The sequence below is a fragment of the Setaria italica genome, chromosome IX, assembly GCF_000263155.2.
Source record: "Setaria italica strain Yugu1 chromosome IX, Setaria_italica_v2.0, whole genome shotgun sequence".
Lineage (NCBI taxonomy): Eukaryota > Viridiplantae > Streptophyta > Magnoliopsida > Poales > Poaceae > Setaria > Setaria italica.
In genome coordinates, this window is record NC_028458.1 from 50,554,828 (window position 1) to 50,572,626 (window position 17,799).

Sequence of the window (17,799 nt, forward strand, 5' to 3'; positions counted from 1 at the left end):
CAGGAGCACTGCCCATCATGGAGAAGCAAATGCAGTTTTACATAAGTTCGATTACAAATAAAACTAGAGAAACTCTTTACGTTCCTTCCACAGGTTCCATGCCGTACATCATCAGTTCATCACCGCCGCCCGGCACCACCAATCTTCCACTCCCTTGTCTGGTTACACTCCCTATCATGGAAGGGTGCGCTGATTACACTCCCGCACTATGCGGACTCATCTGACACTCAAAAATGAAAGATAACCATAAAAGGCTACCATAATAAGACATACACGTGCGAACATGATAATCTGTCTGATCTGATTCTTTCTATTGTATAGTTGCTCCCAATTTACAAGATAAATCAGTGTGGGAACCGATTATACAACAGTATGGTGCAGGTACAACAATCCCGACTTAACTCTACAAATGAATGAACGAACAGCAGCTACCAAAAGAACTGCCTTTCGCCAGCTTCTTGATAAGGGCACGAGATCAACACATCCAGAATGCCTATCAGCGAGTCATCAGTGAAGCTTGTGCCCGTGCCTCAGTAGTACAACCAGATTGGGTTTCACAATATGTATCACTGGATCGTTGCATATGTTTCTTGTTTCATTTTCATTAGATTGCTCTCTATGTCTCTTAATACAGGTCTGTATCTGCACGAGAAGGCAATGATTCAATTTCACCTAGCATAAACAAAGTGGGCTTAGAGGCAGATAAGCAAGCGCAGTTGCCAGTATACTTACAGGCGTGTGAGGTTATTCTGTGCTTGGACTGCTTTTCGAAGCTCAGCTGAAAGTTTCATTATCTCTGCCGACAACCCCTCAGATCTACTCTGTTCTTTTATAAGCTGATCCTACAGGAAGGAAAGCATGCATGTTACAGTACACCAATGACAATTTTAGTTAGAATTGACCATAACTTGTAATCTGAACCCAAAAAGTAGCTCCAGCTATTAACCTTTAGAGAAAGATTCTCAGTGACCAATTCTGGTGGGTTAGAGATGCTGTTGTCATTTTGCCAGTCTGATTGGGTATTGATATTGCTTACTTTCAACAGGCTAGCTTGCTCAAGTCTTAGTTTATCCAAGTGAGAACGAAGCTCTTCATTTTGCTTCAAACAATCTCTAACCTGAAATTTTCAGTTAAGAGGCAGGTTTCTTCGGCAAAGGGTTGCATAACATATCTATGCAGGAAATGACCAAGAGACCCAGAGCACACCTGGTTTTCCCACTGTACTGTAACAGCTATGGCTTCTTGATAAGAAGTAGACAAGGCTGAGTTCTCCTCAAACAGATTTTCTATTTCTGTTGATTGAGAATCAATCTATCCAACACAGTAAAAAATAATCACCATTTATAGGACTTGCATAATTAAAAAAGAAAGTAAAACGGCATCAAGCACCTCCATTAGCAGTTTTTGACGACTTCCCTCTAGCCTCTCAACCATCAAAGCCATGTCATGCAACTGGTTTTCAAGTTTTTCCCTATCTTGCTGTCATAATGAAAATTGAGTCAGTTACTAGGTACAGTTTGCAGAATAGCTTAGCGCAGCTAGAAAAAAATACCATGAACAGACAACGCTACAGGTGCAAGTAGTTAGATACATTACCATTGAAAATGCCTTGCGCGCAGCAAACTCAGAAGCGTCCTCTGCATGGAAGGAAAATATTTAATTCAAGGCTCATGCAAATATTTTTGGATCCCGAGGATCCTCAGCAAGCATGATTAGTTTTGGATCTCACAAGATAAGAACTACCTAGCACGTAGCTTAAATACCACTAGAGTATGGACAGTGTGGAGTAAGCAAAGAGACTGCAGATTGATAAATATGGAAGAGCACCTATGCCGATAAGTAGAGTTACATGTTTACTTATGGTTACATGGACTGTTCTGCTTCCTCATATCATAAAGATATGTATCCTCCATACCTGTAGCTTTCTTTGTCAAAACAGCAATTTGGTCTTCCAACTGTTGCTTTTCAGCCTCAAGAGAAGCAATGCGGGATTGCTCTTCAGCCAGTTTTTCTAGCTCTTGTTGCCTCAGCTGGGACTCTTCAGCTAATTTTTGTTGCTCCTGTTGCCTTAGCAGTGACTCTTGCTGTGTTGCATTTTAGATGTAAAGATTAGGGAAAGAGTGAAACAGTATAAAACCCAAGCAAATATTTTAATAAACCAACCTTTAGCTGTGCCTGTAAATCTTGTATCTCCTTTTCCATGGCACGAGATTCCTCACTCGATGTTCCTACTGGAAATCCACTGTAAGAGTTGGCCATAACTTGCTGCTGCAAGGTATTTAGCTGTGCTCTCAAGGAGGCTGAGTCTTCTTCTGCCTGTGCATTTTAACTTTTCAAGATTAGCAAAATGATGATACTGCTAAAAAGAAACAGCTTTTAATAAATACCCTATACTGCTCCTCTTCTGCTTCCTTCAGCCGTTTCTTCATGCTTCTGAGTTGAGCTAGAGCATCCTCCTACTTAGCATACCAGGCCAAAGACATAATGAGAATTCCGCATGCATAATTCAAACATCAGAATACATGGCCGCACAAATGCAATAACAAAAAAGTGCTTAATACCTTAGCAACTACTGCAGCATCTTTCTCTAAAGTAATGTCATTCAAAGTTTTTCTCAAAGAGGGCACTACATTCCGCTCCTGAAGATGACAAATCAAGTCGCAAAGGTTAGAGACAAGAAAAACTAGGAGCTCAGCACCAATAACAATATACTCTGCGACTCACGAGATCATTCAAACGGTTTACAAGGGCATCCTTCTCAACTTCCTTCTCAGCAATCTAGCAGAGAAACTCAATATCAGAACATGCTAATCCTGGAGTAACTACACAGTGAAGCCAAAATTCATACGAAGTACCTTGGACAAAAGCATTTTGTTTTCCCTCTCCAATTCTGCATTCCCATTTTCAAGTTCTTGAACTCGAGCAAGAAGCTAGCATCCATACAAAAAGCTTAGTTACCGTCTAGAAAAGACAGAGGGCTCATATTTGCAACTATGATACAATTTATCAACGACCGAGTGCTGGTGAACGGTGTATGCTAAACTGACCTCAGCTCCGGCTCTTTGGTTCCCTAAAGACCACCACCATCGATACAGCCATACGGGGAGTGAAAAATATAGGACAAAGTTAGCATCTAAATAAAGCAAATTAAGAGAAGATCACAATGAATAGTCATAAAGTGAGCGATAGAGAGCAGGATGTACCAACCGTAGGGCTCGACGAGAGACACCGCCGCAGTCGGCGGGGCATGTTGCATCCTCTCGGCGGCTCTCTTCTGCCGGATCTCCTCCAGCTGCCACAAACGCGCACACACGCGACATAATTGGGACCTGGGACCTCAGAAGCTGGTACTAGCGGGGGCGCGGATCTGCGCGCCATCCCGTCTCAAAAACGGTCGAAATAAGAGGAAGAGGGGAGGAAAGCGTACCGTGCGCCGGCCCCGCGATGCGTGGTGGGCTTCCATTGCCGTGGCAGTTGATCGATCGATTTGGGAGCTCCGGATCGGAGGCGGCCGGAGCTCCCGAGCTCCTTTCCCTCGGTTCTGTGGGATGCCGAGGGCGGGGGCGAGTCGGCGAGATGGGCGAACCGGAAGAGGAAGAAGGCGAAGATTGATTGGTTGCGGGAGAGGAGCCAACCGAACTCGTGGGCCCTGGATCGGCCCAAATCTAGCCGGCGCACGTGCGTGGGTCGATGGGTTGGCCCAAATCTACCCGGGGCGGGTGGGCTCTACTGGGTTGGACAGCGCAAGGCATGTTTGGCCCAAATATAGCACATCCAGCGAGTGACCGCGGCAACTAAAAATAACAGTCACCAAAAGTAACATTTTATTTTATTAAAGTTTATTGTCCGTTGCTCAAAATCAGTTTCATATTAGAAAACTTTGGAACACAGGTTTATCGGTACAACATTCACTGTGCATACTAATTGTTGTTCAATCTTACAAATTTACCTTTTCAAATCAAAATACACCTCATAAAATGAGCGTAGGGTGTGGAGGTAAAAAAAATTATACCCGTTATTATTCTAAAAAAGCAATACTCCGTTACCGCATGGTTATATACCAAATTAATAATGCCAGAGTTTCCCCGTACCAAATGCTAAAGAGAAGATTATGCATCAAATATTCACATGAGCAAGTTTGATCCCCATATCAAGTTGCACGAGGATGCGAAACCAGCTATAAGGAACGGTACCACAAGCGTAAATAGATACTCCATGCATCGTAGGTCTTTTGATTTTTTAGTGTATAGATATTATTATGCATCTAGACGTATTCTAGGTGCATAGATATTTTTATACATCTAGATATAGTGTATATCTAAATGCATAATAATATCTTATGAACCTAAAAAGTCAAAACGATCTATAATTTGGAATAGAGGGAGTAACAAACATGACACCATCAATGTCGTGTAAAAGCCCAATGGGTAAATAAAAAAACCACCAACGTAGCAGTCAATCTGTTTACATTTCCACAAATGACTATTGTCTTCAGCTTCTTGCTAAATTGGCACAGAATGAACCTACCATGCACAGGCACAGCACGACCTTCACGTCACAGTAGTAGCCTGGGCGAGTTACACTGGATTTTTGCTGCTCTGCCTAATTCCACATTTCCTGACATCTTACATGCCCTAGTTTGGGCAAACAAATATATTTACAAATGAAAGAATATTGTACAAGTCCACTGTCGCTTGACCTGAACAAGATCTCGAGGGTGCACGGCAGTGGTTAGTGCCTCTGGCTCCGCATCTGGCCAAGCCTGGTGTTGAGAGCTTCAATGTATGTTCGCAGCCGATGCCGATCGGATCTTGTCAGAGTCAAAGGGGGATTGAGGGCAAGTGATGGTGCCTCGATCAGGAGAAACCGCAGCATGGATACAGCCCTCGTATACCCGGTCATGGCATCTGCTGCTTTCCCGAACATCTCATCAACCTGCGCATTGGGATGAGAAGTATGCCAAAGACAATGGGTGGTCAAGAGGTAAACAACATGCCACATTAGTTCTGGAATGGAATATGTTGAGCTGTACTTACACCACCACGCCTTCCTATATGCAAGGCAGACTGAAATATTATTTCGATCGCATCAGGCATCTCTGTACCATCTACATGCATAAAAACACTATCAGCATCCAAAAGGATTTACCAAGAGATCATAATGATCCAAAATTGCTGGCATGTTAACATACCAGCTATCTGTCCTACAGTGCTGGCTAGTCCTTCAGCATATTCAACATCACTAAGAAACTGTCTCTCTATCTGCATGCAGGCATCATCAGCCAGTTGAGAGTTTCCGAGCAAATGGGGAGCATCAGCACTTAGCCCCTTCATAGGGATATCCTGGGAAGGAGAATCTCTTGCAGTTGAAGCTACAAATGTATTGCATAAATGAATTGCTTGCTTCCAGGTTGCAAGAACAATTAGCTGAATAGAGAACGCCTCCAAGTGTCTGCCAGCTTTGATCTTCAATTAGGTGGTTGATCAGATAAACAGAAGCAAGTCAGTAGTTGCTTAGTTTCCATTGACAAACATTTTTAATGGCTAACTGCAGCCTGGAGCTCTTCTTATTGTTACTCATTTAGGGCATCATTTGAATAATGAATTAGGGGAATTTGCATCTATATTACCACTTAAGATGCAATTTTCATCTATACCACTAGGTTACTCAATTGACACAGGCTGATGGTATTGATGAAAAGTGCACATTAGGTGGTGGTATGGATGAAATTATTTCAACTAATAATAACCAAGGTTGAGCCCAAGTAAAATAAAACATGAGGAAATCACATAGGAAAAGAAACTGAACGTCATCAAGGAGATAAATTTTACCTCATCTTTGACCAAAAACGATATGGCTGATGCATACTGCTCCAATAGTCTAATCCTTGCCGGATGATCAGATGGGGGCTGATCCATGGCATCACTCATATCTGCGGATCCTTGTGAGGTGCCAGATGCTGGAGAACAGTGGCTATCCAAGCTACCAGTCCCAGCAGACTGTTGTCTATTAATCGGCAAACCATTTATTGGCATTGGTGAACTCAATAAAGTTAACTTAGGTGGCGAAACAGACGAATTATCATATTTTGTTGGCAAGTTTTGCTGTCGAGAGGCATTTGTTGAAGAAGATGATCCCTCTGGTCCAGACACAAAGACATATTCCTGATCTACAAACTCTAATGAATCAATCATAGGGGAATCTACATTTACAAAGTAAAGAAATAATAAATTCAGTACAAAATATTCATAATTATAATAAGAATGTGCATGATAGTCACTAAAGACTTTCATACCTTCTGGATAGCCACCTTTACGACCTTGTACTTGATCAACATTGCCTTCCTTTGTCTTCTTACCAGCATGGTCGTGGTGTTGGCTACTAGGTGCATGATTATTACCCAAGACATATCTGGAGAAAAGACCAACATGCTTCGATGGACTCTGGCCTGAAGTTTTATCCAATCTTTTACCCACAGGGAACCCATAAGATTTCATCGGACTCTTACTTTCAGGTACTGGACTCTCATCCTGTCCACTTGACTCATCATCCAAAGGGAAAGGCATACAATCTTCTTGAGAACTTTGGCTTGAAGGCAAATCTCTTATGTCAGATGGAGACCGGCTGTAAATGCAATGAAGAATATTAAACACAACGCAGGATGTAGTAGGAGCCAATGTAGTGCAGACAAAAAAAAAACCTCAAGGTTCTCTCCGGAGCATGTTCAGAAAGAAATGGGTGGTGCACAAACTCTTCAACTGTAAGCCGCTCCACTGGATCAATTACACAGACATAACATTGTTAATAACCCATAACTGCATAGGAACAGCAATAACATAAAGTAATATTCAATCTCTCTTTTAATACTATAGGAGCCTATGCTATGGCTGTACATAATTAGTGTAGGCACTAGTGCTATGTTTCTTATTTCCTATAAGTACTTTTGCAGAAAAACAAATATCCCTTAATAATAGTGAGTTTTCAGAGAACCCTTTTGTCTATGCAAAACTTTCTTAATGTCAAGGTACATACTGAGTTTTTTTTTTTTGTTGAAAAACAAGGTATATACTGAGTTGAACATCAAATCTGAAAAAGAAGTAAGAAGAAAAGGACAAGTGACAGCACCATTAGAACAACTCTTGTTAGTATCATTCATTTTTTAAAGAAATATTTATCGTGTCAGAAAAGCAAGCACATTTAATAAATCGGAAACGCTAGGCTACGGGCGTCCGGCGTCCGGACGCTCCGCCAGGCCCACCTCATTCTCGTCCACACATTCGTTTCCACCGACAGGCATATCTTATCCTCTGCTCCTTCTGCTCTTTATCCTCTGCGCTCCTCACCGCCGCTGCAGCCTTCCTTCTCATCCCCGCATCAATCCCGTGCTGCAGATGGAGGCTGAGGTGGATGCCTAGGTGGGTGCACTCCCCCACCCCAGCGGCCTCGTCCCCCACCCCGGCGGCGCCCCTCCCCCACTCCGGCGTCCTCACCCACCGGGAGCGCCCAACGCCCGCGGATCCGATAGCCCTCTTCCCGATCCCAGTGAGATCCAAGCAAGCCCCTGACCCTCCCCTACCCCGGCCGGCGGCCTCCCCATATCCGGTAGCGTCTCCTCTCCTTCAGCCGACGACGGGCAGGCTGGTCATCATGGATCTGAGCGGGCTCCGTCTCCTCCGCGTGATGCTCGACGTCGTAGCAAACCGGAGCAGCAGAAGCTCGCGCCTACTGACGGCTCCATGTTGCAATAGGTACCTCCTGGTGTTGCATTAGTTATTTTGGGATGTTGCAACAGTGGCTTTTGATGTTTCATCTGTTTTGCAACAGTCCGACTTGCCAGCAATCGGGTGTTGCACCAACTTGTTCATGATGTTGCATATAGTTGTTTTCTTTGTTTCGGTCTCTTATTCTTTCGTTGTTGCAATGCTGTAAGAGATGCTTTTTATGTTGTTGCAATGTGTCTGTTTTGAATGTTGCACGAAGCGGTTCGAGATGTTTCATGCACGTAAAGGTATTGCAATCCTCGTGTTGCAAGTGTTGATTTTTGATGTTTCGATAGTTATTGTTCAATGTTGCGACGAAGCGTCCGATAAAAAAAATTATCGGACGTCCGGGCGCTAGTACGTCCGTTAATAAATAATACTTCTGTAAATTCCCCATTACAAATAGTGACATACAAGAAATAATGACGTGAAGCAAACTTCTTTTCACCATCAATATACATAATAAAAGTCTATATGTAACTACAAATTAGTGATTGGTACCTGAATTGAGCCGCAGCAATTTTCTGCACAAGTCAATGCAACCATGGCTCAACTCACAATCAGATGGGAATTGTATTTCACGTGACCTGAGTATATTTTTAAGCAGCTGTGTAGCAAATAAGATTTTTTTCCATAAGCACTTGCAATCAAATCTAGATCAGACATACTGAAGTTATCTGAAAAACAGGAGAAAAACCTGGATCTGATTATCCCCATTAAAAGGTGGAATTCCAGTAACAAGTTGATATAGAATGACACCAACACTCCATAGATCTGCCTGTTGTCAGAAAAGGACCATTAAACACTGCATCGAGCACAAGTAATAATAGATGATAAACCTCACATGAAACAGAAAAAAGCTCAGACCTTTGCATCATACTTCTGTGCTTGCATGACTTCTGGAGCCATGTAAAGTGGTGAACCACAGAGTGTTTCAGCAAGGGCAAATGGTTGCAGAAACCTGCTCAAGGGAAGGGGGGAAAGCAAACTATCATATGAATGATATTATCAAACTGCTGAAAGGTCCAGATATCCAGTCATCCATCCTTTAAAGCCAACTAGGTCCAACAAAAATAATGTGGCATGAGAGAAAGCTATGTGGATGTTTCTATGGAATAAGATGCAAGGAGTGAAAGCCATGCATGAACATACAATCCTTATTTATCTATTGTTATCCACAGTACTTGCCTTGGAACTATAGTCTTGTACTTGGAACAAAAATAAAATTTGAATGAAGATACATGCGAGAGTTGAATAGCTGAACAACAAAGCAGACCTGAATGTTGTAGGCTACTAGGAATTAAGATGGTTCTTTTACTAATTTATTAATAAGGTGTGTTAGTGCACAAAGCTTTTCATCCGGATAAAATAATTTTGCAACATCAAGAAATGATGTTCTGATTATACTTGCAGCAAAAGCAACAATCAAACATAAAATGTGACCAACTGTATAAATATGTTGCAGAAGTGCTCTGGGTTGGTTTCCTTATGGTTTTATGTTGGAGGACTTCAGAAAAATCACTACTTGGCAGTAGCCCTAAAAGATCCTAAAGGAGATACTAACAAGAGTTTGTAGTATACAATCCAGATTCACCGATATAGGCTGCTAAAAATTGGTAACATGATAGCTCGAAAATGTTGTAAACATTCTCCCAAATGCCACATGTGCCAGTTTCAAATACTGCCTGTGGCAGATGTTATTTTAAAAACATCCACTTATCGCTTTTATGTGGCGAGGCATCGATTTTGTTTTTCTCTGTAAAAACTCCGGAACCACAGGTGGGTTGCTTTCCTTCTAATATAATCGTCCACTTTCATGGCTTAAAATAAACTAATCATTCCCAGAAACAATTCAAAGAACAATAGAAAACAAACTGATATCAGTTGAACCCATTATGAAGAAAGGGAGGATTGGAAAAGGTGGAAGGTCATTTGTTCGATATGTCAGTAGTATTGATGATATATCCATTGCATCCAAATCCAGGAGAAAGTCACAAAAGAGGGCATAAACTCAGTTGTAAATAAACTCGAAAATTCAGGACATTTGTAAAATTATCTACTAACATTTCATCTAAAAAATAAAAGAAATGGAACATGAATAACTCACTTTGCAAATCCAAAGTCGGCAATCTTCAACAGAGAATTTTCATTATTTTCAACAAGAAGAATGTTCTGTTTGCAAAACCACAAAATTCAGAGTCCAATAAATTAGATAAATTTAACCACCATATTATTCTTGAACTCTTGACCATGAAATATTCAGCAACTGTGGGAAATTAAACTAAAAATCAAGTAAAATAACCTGAGGTTTTAGGTCTCGATGAACCACGTTATTGTCACGAAGCATTTGCAGACCAGATGCTGAAGAAAAAAAAGGAGGAATTATGAAAAAAGGCTCAGGAGAGGGAGAGGGGAAGGGGCCTGACGAATCACTTGCCCAGCTGACGGATGAAATGCTTCGCGACTGTTTCAGAAACTCTTTTATGACGTTGAAGGTATCCATGTAAGTCACCACCTCGACAATACTCCAATATGAGATATATCCTCCCATGATCCTAATCATACACAACAGTTAGGTATGGTGACTACCAATTAGAAAAAGACTGTTCTACTGTCCCTGGGCATGGAGAACTAATTTTATTTGCTGAACAACAAGCAGACAACAACATTAATACCAGAGACAAATTCGAGCCTTGAGTTCGCCATTAAAATGGTATAATTCACTCACAAAAATAAGACAGCAAAGCAATACAGTTTGTACTGTTCCAATGTCCCAAAAATCCTAACTTCCAAAAAACATCAATCTAACATGCTAACCCAGTTGAAGTTCATGTAGGATTTCATGAAACCATATGTCCATCAGGGTTAACCTCCCATTACCAGCAAATGCAGCAACTGATGAGTGAACATCCAATACTATATTTTGCGAACTATTTTCATCCAACGGGACATCAAGTTAGACAGGTTATCCTTTGCTTGAAGTCTCTGCCTACCTAAAATGCTCAAAGTAAACCAGAATTCAGCTAAGGAACCTCCCAATTTCATGCATCCTATGATTATTGTTAGACCCCCATCAGCACCAAAACCTCGCAGATCCACAACAATAGCACGCGAGATCACGAGCGGCGTCAAATGAGGCGGCTAGCCGCGGGTTGGGTACCTTGATGGAGTCGTGGAGCGCGATGACGTTGGGGTGCCGGATGCGGCGGAGGATGTCGACCTCGGAGAGGAGGCTCTCGCGGAGCTTGCTGCTGAGCCGCTCCATGGCGATCTCCTTCACCGCCACCTCCGCGCCCCGCGCCCGGTGCCGCCCCAGCCACACCTGCGAGTACGCCCCCGACCCGATCGGCCGCAGCAGCTCGTACTCCCCCACCCGCCGCCCGCCCCCGCCTCCGCCGCCACGGCCGCTCGCGCCGTCCCCCATCGCTCCCGTGTCAAGTCAGCCGCCTACCGCGCCGCCGCGGCTCTCGCGGGGACGGCGCCGCCGCGCAGGAGAGATGCCGCCGCGGGGAGAAGCAACCGTGTGTCCGTGTCGTTGCTGCGAAGAGAGAGAAGGCGAGAGACGAGAGAAGGAAACAGGGCCAGGTCGTGTTCACCCGCGGCGGGGCCGGCCCCCTATGCTCATCCCTATCCGCTTCTTCTATTATAAGATTCCGACGTCTTTCGCAAGATTCTCCTTGTTGGAATATGATACATCCGTTTATTTCGGCCACAAAAGCAACATAGTAATGTTTTTCTATGATGTGAACGGAGAAAACATGCTCTTCGGTTACGTCTTTCAAAATTTGTGGTTCTAGCATGTGTTGCATCATTGCATGGTTGCTAAGGGGGAAAATCGGCCTGATTCTCTCATGAGCCGGTGAGATTTTGGGATTAGAAAGACCAGAGAAAAACTCTCCACTCTACCTACATACGGAGTAAACGTCTTCCGAGTGTCACCGTCCCTTGTTGCTAATAAAAATAATTTGTTTGAAATAAAAACACTCGTATTAAACCGAAAATTTAAAATATTAGAATATAGATTTATGAGGATCTTTTTTTAATAACGAAAGAATATTCCAGTTTCAATCTCCTAAAGAGAAGTATAAGTGATAGTCAAAAGGAGAAAAAAAAACTACACTCTAAACACAAGTAGCAATGGCCAATGAGGCCATCCATGAGGGACCTTATAGATGACAATGTTCTTTTTTCTTTCAGTTGATTTACTGAAGTTATACATAGCACATCAAATTTTGTTAGTAGTATTTTGCTCTCGCGTGTCATCTCCGCTGCGTGCGTGCTATTGGAACTTTTGGTGTAGTTGGTCGAGCTCGATGATGTCGACAGGATGCTATCATGATGTGTCGATCGTCGAATGGGGTCAACTGTAAGCTGAAGGAACACGACGGAACACGACGCCTAACGTTATTGCTCGCTGCTGAAGGCCATCTCACAGTCATATGCCACGCGCCGACAAGAAACATGGTAAGTTTAATCAACTGGCACATAGTTTTAAAGTGGGATAAGAGCAATGTTGACGCATGTGCCAATCAGGAAGCCAACATATAACACGGATTTGCATTCACCTGCTTTAGATTTACAATTGCACGATATGCATTACGAACTTCAGAACGCCTCCGATTTGCCAAGAAAAATCGAGTACTGCCACACCAGAAAATCGCAATAAGAGCTGCCTGATCAATCTTAGTTCCTTTTCGAGTGACAGTTTTCGTGTTGCTGAGTTAGTTCCGCAGCCGACAACTGGACTGGTTAGTCATAGCATCGCAAGAGAAGCTAATGTTATCCCTGCAAATTCCACCCAAGTTCCTTGCATTGCTGTTCATCCGGCTGCAGGGTATTTGGTATTGCACCGAACACACATCGGGCAGTTTCAATTCCAGAGATCGTGTTATGGAAAAATGCTGACGCCTCTTCCATGTTCTTCTGCAGTTCCTCTGGGGAGATGCGCATGAAATGCTGTGAAGTGGGGTTTTGTTGCTTGACAGACATGGATGGTGCAATATCAGCAACCCTAACAAATCTTTCTGTCGCTGCCTCCCAGGAAAGCTCGTGCCTCAAATCATCTGACAGTGGGATTGGCTCTTCTGCCAATGCTTTCATTGTTAGCCTGACAAACTCTTTCTCAGTATTGTACATGTGACAATTAGGAAACCTTTTGAAAAATTCATTTGAAGGATGGTTTGCACAGATCACAATCTTCCCCATTGCCAAAGCTTCTGCAGTTGTTGTGCATACCACATCTGTTGTGCTTGGATTTATGAAAACCTTGTAGCTGAAACAAACAACAGGTAGTACAATTCTGTTAGGTCAAGACTAAAAACTGATGGCATAAGGAACTTATCATAAATTTTATCTCAACATAAAACCATATAGCAGTCACTAAGTGGGGTGAAAGAAAAGGATGCTGCCTATCTATTAAAATATTAAATACTCACTCGTGAAATATTGAATCTCCATGATCACGGCCTGGGTAGACTCTAACATCTAGGCTCAGTCGCCCAGCTGTTGCTTTTACTTCATCAGAATCTTCCCCACTGCCATACAACTCCATTTTAAGGCCAGACAATTCTATTTGGTGCTTACGAAGCAGCTGAAGAAGCTCCGTGTAACCTTTACTCCATACCATCTTTCCGATATAATATGCACCCTTGAAGAATGCCTGCTCTCTTTGGCATACCTGCTGATGTTTCAATTTGCCAATTTCAATAAATTTGGGGTTGACTCCGTGAACATTACAAATCACAGACCTAGGGACATCCTGAGTTGCTGCAGACAATCTTATAACCTACATAAGGAGGGTAATTAAGAAGAAAGAGTCAGAAAAACTGCAGATAGCAAAGAAAAAATATGCTTTTAATAATGTGGAGTGCATGATTATATAAAATTATCAATGGACTAACCACTACAGATATGGATGATTACTCTTCCAGAAAATATATAAATACATCATAACAACAAATGATGCCATTATTGTCTGTTGTGTAGTAAGCAAGGCAGATACTGGCCTCAAAAAAGAAGAACAAAATACGAGCAGGGTGCCTACTGCCCTCAAACAAGACAAAAAACTACGAGCAGCGCACCTTCTAGAATGATAGGAGATCTTTATCTGATCGCTATGAGAAATGGCGACTCCATTGATGCATACCATATTTGTTGATTTAATCGAGTTATGGTATGCGGCAGACCGGTAATTGACAACAAACTACAACAGTTAGGGGAATCCATGAGTTTGAATAAATACTATTCAAGTTAAGAATGTGTTGCCTATGATCATGAAGACTACAAAGTGGAACAAACAAACTAGTAGGTTATAAGTGTGCTTGTTTAAGATTGCACAATGTTTGTCTTTTGCTAGAACCTAGCAGTTGTGCTTTACGTAATTGATTATATCTAGCCCACTGTGTACCATATTATAGAGCAATCTGCATATACACCTGGCATGCCATCTACACATTGCCTTTATAGTGGTGTTGACATATTTCCTGGGGTGTTGCAAAACAACAGCAGACAGCCCCAGAAGTCAAACTAGAGTTGCCAACTGATCATAGTTTCTCTTTTTCAAAATTCGACTGTTGCAGAAGCTCAGGTTTAAGGAAGGTGATAAGGGTGAAGGTTGCATATGAAATGTTGCCTTTGGTTTAGAATTGTGTATCCATGCTGGTTATATATTTTACCATTGGGCTACAGTAGACAACATCAATATTGTCCATCCAATCTATCAAAACCAGCTAGATATTAATCAACACAGAGCCTGAAAAAAAACACAAAGAAAAATGAAAGTACTAACCTTATGGCAATAGATGTCTGTAACCCACGAATTTATGTGTTTTAAGATAAATGCACTGATATATCCATTTTTCTCTCTTTTCACATATTCCAAATAGTTCGTATGAACAACACCGATGACTTTTTGGAACTTGGTTTTCCACCTCCGTCCATGATGGTACCATGTAAGATGTTCTGGCTCTTCTAGAACTGCAATATCTGCTTTGTCATCAGATATGGTCTGACTGATGTCCCCAACAGGTAGAATGCTCCTTTTCTCAGTTGAAAACTGCATATGGACATCACAAGTTAGTTTATCGATTATCTCAAGATAAAGAACATTACCTGTACAGCTCAATTGATGCTCTTCCTAGATAAACAACTCTCACATTAGGCCTCGTTCGTTTTCACCGGATTGGCCCGGAATGAGGTCCATTCCGGATGGTTTGAAGTGACCCGGTTTGAAACCAGACTTGCATTGAAAGTGTTGTTCGTTTTAGTCTGGCCTGGAACGAAAACCAGCCTGGATTGGAATCCTTCTACATTAGATGGCCCGGATTGAAACCATACCTCCTCACCCCTGGAATGAATCCTGACCGGATTGAGTGACAAGGGTGGAATCACTCAAACCGGACCTGGAAGTAATCCTAGCTGGAATCCAATCCTGGTGAAACGAACGAGGCCTTAGTGATTTTAGTTCCCTCCTCTCTTCATAAGCTCAAGTCAGTGCCCTAGTTCGCATTCTACTCTGCGCTCCACCCCCACAAATTTTCTAGCCATTCAAGCATTTAATGTACAGGATGAATAAACTATTCAAAAACAAACTACATCATAGTCTCTCTGGGCCTGGGCATAGATTTTTTTTTTCCTTTTTGTGTGTTAGAAAGGAGGTAATTGGAATCTCCAAAAAGAAAAGAAAGGAATAAAAACTGGGAGTTTTGGTTTGCAGCAAGCAGTAAACCATGCTAGCAAGTAACACATCCATACCGACAGTGAGACATAACTTTCATAGTAACATGAGAATTCAAACTGTATCTTCAAGATTTGTTCAACTTTTACCTTCCCAGGATAGAACTTTATGTCGAACCTCGGTAACACCCCGATCCGCTCCTCAAGCCACCGCCGCACATAGACTTCCTGCTCCGCGGGCGAACTGAACTTCATCTTGTTAGGATAAACAAGAATCTGATCCCCCTTGGACAGCCATGGTACCACCAGCGTGACCTCCCAGTCTCCAGCCTTGGCGAGGTATGCTGCACGGAACAGGGGGTTGACGGCAGTACCAGTCATCCATGGCAGGCTCGCGGTGGTGAATATTGCAACACGCTGCTGCTTCCCCGCCATGGACACCAGAACCACCCAGCACCTAGCTGCTGCTGCAACGTCCAAGAAACACCGATATTAGTACTCAGATTATATCACCTAAGAATAGCATAAAAAATAATAATTGATAGTAAGAAGAACACAATGCGGCATCTTGCAAAGCATCTTTGCCCATACACGCCCCCCACCCCAAGGCCGATCCCTGTCGCATTCAGAGAATCGGTTCACTAGCTATGGATTAAAAGTCAAGAGACCCAAGAGCAACTAATTCGACGCCTCCCAAATGCAAACGTGACTCGCGCGCTAGGGGACCCACGGGAGAGAGATCTATCAGGGAACCGCCTGACTGGGACATCGATCTGAGCTCTCCGTCTCTAATCGTGCGCTTGGCTGCGCTAATCGGCTCTTGAACCAAACCACCTAAGGTCAACCCCTACAATTAATCAACCAAAAATCTCAAACTATCCCATTCCCCCCAAGCACCCTGCTCGAACCAATCCGTTCCGTACAAGTTGGATTGCCCTGTGCCGTTCCACCGCCATAGCCCCCAACGAAACACACCCTGAATTCGAGACGGCGCACGAACGGAGAAGAATCGAGAGGAAAGAAGAGGAACTTACCTGAGTGGTTGGCCCCTTGGCGGGGCAATAGGTTGAGGAAACAGTTGGAGGGGAAGGGAAGGCCGGAGGAGAGACGACAGGGCAGCCAAGTGCGGACGGCGTTGGGTGCCCGACACCGTTGGCTGTCCCCGTCGCCGCCCAGCTCCGCCGAACGCACGCGGGGCCCGCGGGAATCTTGGCCTCGTATTCTGACGACACAGCGATGCCACACACTGGAGAATTTGGGCCGAGAGGGATCCGTCCAGCAGCAGGGTCGTATACAAATTAGTGGGCTTTTCACGTGAGGGCCGGGATGAAAAGAGCCCGGTCAACCCAAAGGTTTATATAGGTGCGAAGTCCTTTTCATCCATTCGAGAAGTGGTCGGGCTCAAACCCATTATTAAAGGTTTAGTGTCTGCAGTTTCAGACTTCGATAGAAGTATTATCAGGTGGAGACCACGTGTCTGGTAAGCTGTACGCAAGTGGAGGTGATTGTAGGAAGTTCTTGCTTGTTAGGCCAAACCACTGGTCAAGGAAGTCTTGTCGACATCTGCTAAACGGAAGGTTATTCTTCTAGAGAGATGCAGAAGTCCTTGCCGAAATCAAAGTACAGGCGACCCTAAACCATATCATGTTGAAATTTTCTAGGTTAAGGTTTGTGCTTAAGGAAAAGCCTCCTCCCACTTCTCTGGTTCCGTCTCAAGATTTGTCGCTGGTACCTTTTTTTTTTTTACGAACCGCACAAGATTTGCGAGTTTCTATGATACAGCTTGCAATCAGCATAGTCTAGCAGTAGACTGCAACATCATCAGTCTGCTTCTTTGTCCACATCAGGAAACCAGGATTAGAAGCTGCAGCATCAGTGTCGCCAAAACAATTAGAAAAAAATGTGGGGTCCACGGACAGCATGATATGACTGCTTAACCACCTAGAGAAGCCTGTATTCACAGAGGAAAACGAAACTAAGACGGGATTGTTTGGAAGAAGGACAATGACGAACCCGGGGAGATACTAACACTGCAAGAACCAGAGATAGAGACGCGGACAGAGTAGCAGCAACTCACATCAGTAACTCACGTAGAAAAGCAGAAGTAAGCAGCTACTGGACGAGCAACGTAGGTCAAGAGTACTAGCGTGACAATTGACGTCTTGCCTCTAGAGTCAAGAGTAGCTCCCTATGTTTTTTTTCCTTTGATAAATTGAACTGATTCTGCAACAGTTTTCTAGAATTTTTCGCATGGAGAATGGTTCATGTGTCAATGGGGGAGTATCTCGATTGTAAACAGCAAAATTTCTAACAAAAGCTGAGAAACTGAATGATGTCTGCAAAGAGGGGTGTACAACAGAAGGAT

At 43.2% G+C, this 17,799-nt stretch overlaps 3 protein-coding genes across 5 annotated transcripts; all 3 read right to left on the reverse strand.

Annotated features, from left to right (window-relative positions):
- Window positions 1-234: 234 nt before the first annotated feature.
- Window positions 235-3,589, reverse strand: LOC101763515 (flagellar attachment zone protein 1). The gene is made up of 15 exons (XM_004984860.4): window positions 3,428-3,589; window positions 3,208-3,292; window positions 3,048-3,070; window positions 2,856-2,930; window positions 2,725-2,778; window positions 2,562-2,639; window positions 2,388-2,456; window positions 2,164-2,316; window positions 1,916-2,084; window positions 1,597-1,637; window positions 1,390-1,479; window positions 1,207-1,311; window positions 947-1,117; window positions 733-842; window positions 235-642 (listed from the first exon to the last, which is right to left on the reverse strand). The coding sequence occupies exons 1-15, from the start codon at window positions 3,461-3,463 to the stop codon at window positions 567-569; spliced, it is 1,335 nt and encodes a 444-aa protein (XP_004984917.1). The 5' UTR covers window positions 3,464-3,589; the 3' UTR covers window positions 235-566.
- A 796-nt stretch (window positions 3,590-4,385) lies between these two features.
- On the reverse strand, window positions 4,386-11,372 carry LOC101763923 (serine/threonine-protein kinase ATG1c). 2 transcript variants are annotated; one of them, XM_004984863.4, is made up of 13 exons: window positions 10,921-11,372; window positions 10,198-10,315; window positions 10,063-10,121; window positions 9,868-9,932; window positions 8,628-8,721; window positions 8,458-8,538; window positions 8,262-8,367; window positions 6,701-6,773; window positions 6,296-6,624; window positions 5,832-6,169; window positions 5,192-5,465; window positions 5,037-5,107; window positions 4,386-4,935 (listed from the first exon to the last, which is right to left on the reverse strand). In XM_004984863.4, the coding sequence occupies exons 1-13, from the start codon at window positions 11,182-11,184 to the stop codon at window positions 4,732-4,734; spliced, it is 2,076 nt and encodes a 691-aa protein (XP_004984920.1). In that variant the 5' UTR covers window positions 11,185-11,372; the 3' UTR covers window positions 4,386-4,731. The 2 variants fall into 2 exon arrangements, with proteins under 2 accessions (XP_004984920.1, XP_004984919.1); XM_004984862.4 differs by having other exon boundaries at window positions 5,832-6,202; window positions 10,921-11,371.
- Window positions 11,373-12,215: 843 nt separating this feature from the next.
- Window positions 12,216-16,625, reverse strand: LOC101764872 (digalactosyldiacylglycerol synthase 2, chloroplastic). 2 transcript variants are annotated; one of them, XM_004984864.4, is made up of 5 exons: window positions 16,469-16,625; window positions 15,585-15,901; window positions 14,548-14,814; window positions 13,196-13,545; window positions 12,216-13,032 (listed from the first exon to the last, which is right to left on the reverse strand). In XM_004984864.4, exons 2-5 carry the CDS (start codon window positions 15,867-15,869, stop codon window positions 12,540-12,542), a joined length of 1,395 nt encoding a protein of 464 aa, XP_004984921.1. In that variant the 5' UTR covers window positions 15,870-15,901; window positions 16,469-16,625; the 3' UTR covers window positions 12,216-12,539. The 2 variants fall into 2 exon arrangements, with proteins under 2 accessions (XP_004984921.1, XP_004984922.1); XM_004984865.4 differs by having other exon boundaries at window positions 15,585-15,898; window positions 16,469-16,616.
- Window positions 16,626-17,799: the final 1,174 nt, after the last annotated feature.

Excerpts from the sequence above, each read along its gene's own strand:
- LOC101764872 (XM_004984864.4), bottom strand. The coding sequence starts at position 15,869 with ATGGCGGGGAAGCAGCAGCGTGTTGCAATATTCACCACCGCGAGCCTG. Across the intron at positions 14,815-15,584 it reads TAAAGTTCTATCCTGGGAAG|TTTTCAACTGAGAAAAGGAG; the intron begins GTAAAAGTTGAA and ends GTCCATATGCAG. Across the intron at positions 13,033-13,195 it reads GGAGATTCAATATTTCACGA|CTACAAGGTTTTCATAAATC; the intron begins GTGAGTATTTAA and ends TGTTTGTTTCAG.
- LOC101763515 (XM_004984860.4), bottom strand. The coding sequence starts at position 3,463 with ATGGAAGCCCACCACGCATCGCGGGGCCGGCGCACG. Across the intron at positions 3,293-3,427 it reads CATCGCGGGGCCGGCGCACG|CTGGAGGAGATCCGGCAGAA; the intron begins GTACGCTTTCCT and ends CGTTTGTGGCAG. Across the intron at positions 843-946 it reads CTGAGAATCTTTCTCTAAAG|GATCAGCTTATAAAAGAACA; the intron begins GTTAATAGCTGG and ends TCCTTCCTGTAG.
- LOC101763923 (XM_004984862.4), bottom strand. The coding sequence starts at position 11,184 with ATGGGGGACGGCGCGAGCGGCCGTGGCGGCGGAGGCGGGGGCGGGCGG. Across the intron at positions 10,122-10,197 it reads GCATTTCATCCGTCAGCTGG|CATCTGGTCTGCAAATGCTT; the intron begins GCAAGTGATTCG and ends TTTTTTCTTCAG. Across the intron at positions 6,625-6,700 it reads GCTCCGGAGAGAACCTTGAG|CCGGTCTCCATCTGACATAA; the intron begins GTTTTTTTTTTG and ends TTGCATTTACAG.